Consider the following 6,044-nt stretch of genomic DNA (forward strand, 5'->3'; position numbering starts at 1 on the left):
ATGTTAATGAGTCTGATGAGGAGGTTAAGCCCCAGACCCTGCTGGGGGTGTCATGAAATACACAGTGTGTGGGCAGATTTAGTGTCTACAAAAGGGAACAGTTCTAGGGGCACCCGGCTGGCTCAGGCAGTAAAACTGCGACTCTGGATCTTGGGGTCTTGAGTTGAGGTTACTTTTAAAAATAAATTTTTAAAAAATTAAAATGTGGAAAGTTCTAAATTCTGAAACACTGCTGGCCCTCTAGGATTTCAGCTAAGCTGCTGTGAATCTATGTAAGCTCATGTTTATGGGGCAACTGCTGTGTGTCTTTACGCGAATGAACTCACCGAGTCCTTTCCACGCTCTGTGAGGTGGGGACAGTTGTTGTCTTCTGTTTTCCAGTTAAGGAAACAGAGGCACAGAGAAGTGAAGCAACGCGCCCAAGGCCACACAGCCAGGAAAGAGGCAGGGACAGGATTTATATTCAGGTGTCCCAGCTCCAGAGCCCATGGTCTCAGCCACTGTGCTATAGGGCACCCAAGCCTTGGCACTGACCTTTAGCTCTTGTTTTCCAGAATAATACATGGATTAGAGACCATGAGGACAGCGGGTCTGTACATTTGGGGACCCCAGGTCCATCCAGTGGGGGCCTAGCCTCCCAGAGTGGGGACAACTCCAGTGACCAAGGTAAGAAGCCTGGGAGGTGGAGGGGACATGTGGGAGTCGGCCTGAGGATTGAGATTAGACAGCAAGTAGGACTTCCAGAGACGCAAGGACAACAGGGGTGTGGAGTGATCTCTTGGGGGAGGGTTCTGGGTCCCTCTGATCTCCCTGCTCACTGCCCACAAACAGCTTGCCTGTCCTCCCTCAGGAGATGGACTAGACACAAGCGTGGCCTCTCCCAGTTCCGGGGGAGAGGATGAGGAGCTGGACCAGGAGCGGCGGCGGAACAAGAAGAGGGGGATCTTCCCCAAGGTGGCTACTAACATCATGAGAGCCTGGCTGTTCCAGCACCTCTCGGTGAGAGCCCTGGGGCCCCGGGTGCAGGGTGGGCATAGAGAGAGAAGGAGAAGGATGGCCACACAGAGACTGAGGCCCCAAGAGAGACCCAGAGATGGGATACTGAGACTCGGGGGAGATACAGAGGGTGAATCTCAAGGGGAGGGGCTTGACTCGAGCAAGCATCCGTGGGTGCTAGCTGCCTGCCAGGTGCCACTAGGGCTTTGAACTCACTCAGTCCTGCCCCCAACCCACCGGCCATTCACATCCCCCGCCCTGCCCCGCATCACCAAAAAAGAGCCTATGAGGATGGGGCTGGGAGGTTCCATTCTGCAAGCGAGGAGCCCAGACGTCTCCTAGCCAGACGTGGGTTCAGATAACGGGCAGTTTGGGCTTCTCCAGTGCAACATGCTGCCTTGTGGAGGGAGCCGGGAAAATACAGGAAGAGATTCAGGGAGAGACTGAGTCCCAGAGGGACTGAGACCGGGACAGCGAGAGACATGCACTGAGAGACATGCACCGGGACCCTGATAGAGACTCAGACGGGGCCTGTACCGGGCTTTGCCTCCCTTCTGGTGTTGGAGCCCCCACCCTGAGCTTTGGTCTCCCTAATGAGAGCTGGCCAATTAGCCTCTAATTGCTAGAAGAGGCGGGGGCGCCCGCAAACATAATTGCCCGAAGCTTGGCTCCGCTTCCCTCCACTGGCCCCTGGGGAAGCCTGGAGCAGCTTAGACAAGCTGAGTCTCTGGGCCCTGCCCCAGCCTGGGCTCGCCATACCCACGGGGCCAGGCCCTGGAGGTCAGATGGCAGCTGGGCAGGCAGGGTGACTCTCTGCTGGTGGTCACAGCACCCATACCCCTCGGAGGAGCAGAAGAAGCAGCTGGCGCAGGACACGGGGCTCACGATCCTGCAAGTCAACAACTGGTGAGTGACCCAGGAGGCTCCTGTGAGTCCCTGGGCCGGCGAGGGTGGGAGGCCGGGCGCTGTCCACGGTGCTGAAGGAGGCCCCGAAGCCCCCGGGAGCCTCTCCTCTCCCCTCCTCTATCCCGTCCTCTTCCCAGCTCCGTCTCCGTGTGTTCATTTCGGCCTCTCTCCTACTCCCTCTTTACGTCCTCCTCGGTTTCCACAACCCCCTCCCAGGTTCATCAACGCCCGGAGACGCATCGTGCAACCAATGATCGATCAATCCAACCGCACAGGTACAGGGGGAGAAACAGGGAGAGAGGGCCTAATGTTCCCTGGGGAGTATCAAAGCTGGGACCACATATCCCAGGGCTCAGCCTGCACCCCTCAACCTCCTTCCCAGGGCAGAGTGGAGCCTTCAGCCCAGAGGGCCAGCCCATGGGGGGCTACACGGAAGCTCAGCCACACATGACTGTCAGGCCTCCAGGTAAGTCCCCGCCCCTTAACTAATCCTGCCCCCAGCACACCAGGCTCCTCCTCTCAACGAAGATGCCCCACCTTCTGGGATTCAGTTCATGAATAATGCAGTACTTCATTTGCATAACCGTGGAGCTGGAGGGACCTTCACAGATTTCCTGGAGCCCACTTCTTAGCTGAGCTTGTTTCTTCCAGGATCCGCCCATCCACTGGAAGGTTCTACTTAAAGGACTAGTACCTTTTTGAAAAGACTTTATTTATTTTATTTGAGAGAGAGAGAGCGCGCACACGCATGCATGTGTGTACACACACACACACACACACACACACAAATGCTCGCGTGCAGGGTGGGGGTGGGGTAGGCGTGGAGTACCAGAAGAAGAGGGACAAACGGACCCTGCGCGGAGCACAGAGCCCAACGTGGGGCTTGATCTCACAACGCTGAGATCGGGACCTGAGCTGAAACCAAGAATCGGAGGCTCAGTGGACTGAGCCACCCAGGCGTCCCAGGTCTAGTACTTTCTTAAATGATGACTCAGTCTGTCTTGATAGAGGGATCCCCTGGGAAGGGAGAAGGTGGGAGGGATTTGGGGCATATGGGAAAGTCAGGGGAAGACGCACAACCCTCCTCTTTTGTCTTCCAGGGTCGATGGGAATGAGTTTGAACTTAGAAGGAGAGTGGCATTATCTATAGATTCAGGACAAGTGTGAGTGTCCGATGTCTCAGGGTTCTGGGTTGGGGGTTGTGTAGATCTCAAAGCTTGGTAAACCCTCCAGATCCCAATACTGGGCCTACCTGGAGGGGGTCCGCATGGGTCTGCAGGGCTCAGTGGGAAGATGGTTTATCCACCCACCTGCTCATTCATTCGTCTGTACGTGTGTCCATCCATCAATCATCCACCTACCCATTCTCCAAGCAAACGCACATCCACTCACTCCGTAGTCATCTGTCCGCCCACCCAGCCAGTCAGCCATCTACCTCCACACTGATCCAGCCGCCCACCTGTGAGCCACCCATGCCTCCGTCCACCACCTGGCCTCCAACCAGCAAATACATCAACCCAGTCTTCCACCCCCGTCCACACTGATCCGCCCCCTCCAAAGCTTCACCCACTCACCTGCCCACCCAGTCATCTGCACACCCATCCGTTCACACACCTCCAGCGGACATGAAACCCTCTTCCGGATCCTGACCAGTCTCAGACAGGGTCCTGCTCTTGAGAAAATTTGAGCTTTGGAGGAGGTGAACACCAGAAAAGAATGATGGTCCAGAGCAACAGGTGGAACAATACAGAGCTTGCACGGAGGAGGGAGACGTCACCTGTCCCTGAGATAGCAGGAAAGACTTCAGAGAGGAAGTAACTTCTGGGTAGGGCATTGAAGGATGAATAGGAATCTGCTGGGGAGAAGAGGGAGGGGCAAGGGAGTAGAGTACATTCTTTTACTCTCCCAGGTCTTAAGACTTTAGAGCATCTTCCCACTTAGTCTTCATAAAAACCCCCCAAGAGGGAGAAATTATTATTTTTGTGTTACAGATGAGAAAAATTGATGCTCAGAAAGACGAGTTCACTTGTGCAGGTTCACTGAGCTCAGAAAAGTAGAGGGAATAGTGTGTGCAAAGGTCCAGGGTTCAGGGGCTGCCTGCAATTTCTACAACACAAATCAGACCTTGACTGACTCCGAGTTAAAACTCTTCTGTGGCTCCCTAGTGCCCTCTGGTGAAGTCCGGAATCTTCAGTTCAACACCTCTACACTCCTTCATTTAATGCACGTTCCCTGAGTACTTGTGTGCCTGGCCCTGGGCTGGGTAGTGCTGGGGACATAGCAGTGACCACAACAGCCCAGCCCTGCCCTCACGGGGCTCACTGTCCAGTGGGGGAGACACACCTGTCTTCAGACAGTGATGCCCAAAGTGGACAGGGCTGGGATGAGGGAACCCAGGACCTGGAGGAGCCCAGAGGGAGCATCAGACCCAGGCTGGAAGGTTTCAGGGAAGACTTCCTGGAAGAGGGGACTTGGGAGCTGAGACCAGGAGAACGGAAGGAGTGAGGCAGGAAAGGAGGGAACAGCATATGCAAAGGCCCAGTGCACTTAGCAAACTCAAGGCTATAAGACAGCCCTGTGCCCCCATCACCACTGCCTCCAGACCCATGAGGGGGAAGGAGGACTGGCCTGGGCTGGCACCAGCAGGCTCGGTGGCGAGTAGTGAACTTGGGGCCAACAGAAAGGCTGGGTGATGGGAGTGGAGACCTAAGAGAGCTTAGGCATGGAGCCTGGGAAGGAGAGATGGACATTTGTCCAAGACCTGGCAGGTCGGTAGGGGTCTCAGCTATGCCCCGACCCACCAAGGATGGGTGTGGCCTGGTCTGAGTGTCACGGGACCTCAAAACAGGTGGAGGCGGTTCCCAGTCTCTCTCCTTGTCTTCTTTTCTCTTTCTTGGTCTTAAGGGTCTTGTCTCTTTTTTCATCTATCTCTCTGTTGCCTCTGTATCTATTCCTCTTCCCCCCCTCCCCCCGCACTCCTCTCGCTGCGGGGCTGATGTGGGACCAAACCCCTCCCCACTTCCTGACTTGGCCTCTCATCCCCTCTCCACAGACCCCAGCCTCCGGACTGTGACCACTAAGCTCACACCTGGTTCCGGTCCCCGCCTGGCCCCCTGACTTCAGGACCCCACCTCCTAAGGTCCCCAACGCAATGCCTACCTCCCTGGGGTCCCACCGGGACACGGGGGCCTGAGCGCCCACTCGAGGGTCTCTCAAGGACAAAGACAAGGCCCCCAGGCCCTGCGCCCCACTTCTGCCATCACCTCTGCCTGGAGCCCATGCTGAGATCCCAGGCCTGGGTCTTCAGAAGATGGTGGCTGGGGGTCCCCCGCCTCCAGGCTAGAGAAGGGACTGGCAGTGGGCTGCGGAGGTCAGGGAAGGAGGGTCAGCCGGATCCGACATTTGGAAGAGGCCCCCTCGTCCTGCCAGCCCACTCCCCGCCCCTTCTCTCCCCTACCTCCCTTCACTGACGTCTTCTACTTTTTTTTTTAATGATAAAATCTTTAAAAACAAAAAGCTGCCGATCTGAGTTCTTGTGTCTCTTTCGAGATTCAAATTCTCATCAATTTGAAGCTCATGAACCACCAATTATAATAATAATTGATACTCTTTTCTTTAAAAGATTTTATTTGGGTGCGCCTGGGTGGCTCAGTGGGTTGAGGCCTCTGCCTTCGGCTCAGGTCATGGTCTCGGGGTCCTGGGATCGAGTCCCGCATCGGGCTCTCTGCTCGGCGGGGAGCCTGCTTCCTCCTCTCTCTCTCTGCCTGCCTCTCTGCCTAGTTGTGATCTCTATCTACCAAATAAATGAATAAAATCTTAAAAAAAAAAGAAGATTTTATTTGTCAGAGTGAGAAAACAAGCAGGGGGAATGGCAGAGGGAGAGGCAGACTCCCTGCTGAGCAGGGAGCCTGATGTGAGACTCGATCCCAGAACCCTGAGATCATGACCTGAGTTGAAGGCAGACACTTAACTGACTGAGCCACCCAGGTGTCCTAATAATTGATACTCTTTATCCCCACTCTCCCCAGGCACTCTGTATCAGTTAGCTATTGCTGTGTAACAGACCATCCCAAAGCTTTGCGGTTCAAAAGGCCAACTCTTTTTTAGCTTGTTATGCTATGGGTTGGCATAACTAGGCTTTG

At 55.2% G+C, this 6,044-nt stretch overlaps 1 protein-coding gene across 1 annotated transcript; it reads left to right on the plus strand.

The window, feature by feature from the left end:
* Positions 1 to 554: 554 nt before the first annotated feature.
* Positions 555 to 5,407, plus strand: LOC308338088 (homeobox protein Meis3; the record flags this gene model as incomplete). Its single annotated transcript, XM_080831652.1, has 7 exons — positions 555 to 666; positions 851 to 999; positions 1,826 to 1,902; positions 2,119 to 2,177; positions 2,285 to 2,368; positions 3,003 to 3,065; positions 4,955 to 5,407. Coding segments are annotated over 6 exons (531 nt in total), but the record flags the coding sequence as incomplete, so codon positions are not given.
* Between the last annotated feature and the right edge of the window lie 637 nt (positions 5,408 to 6,044).

This window comes from Martes martes, assembly GCF_963455335.1.
Source record: "Martes martes genome assembly, contig: scaffold_333, whole genome shotgun sequence".
NCBI classification, from domain to species: domain Eukaryota; kingdom Metazoa; phylum Chordata; class Mammalia; order Carnivora; family Mustelidae; genus Martes; species Martes martes.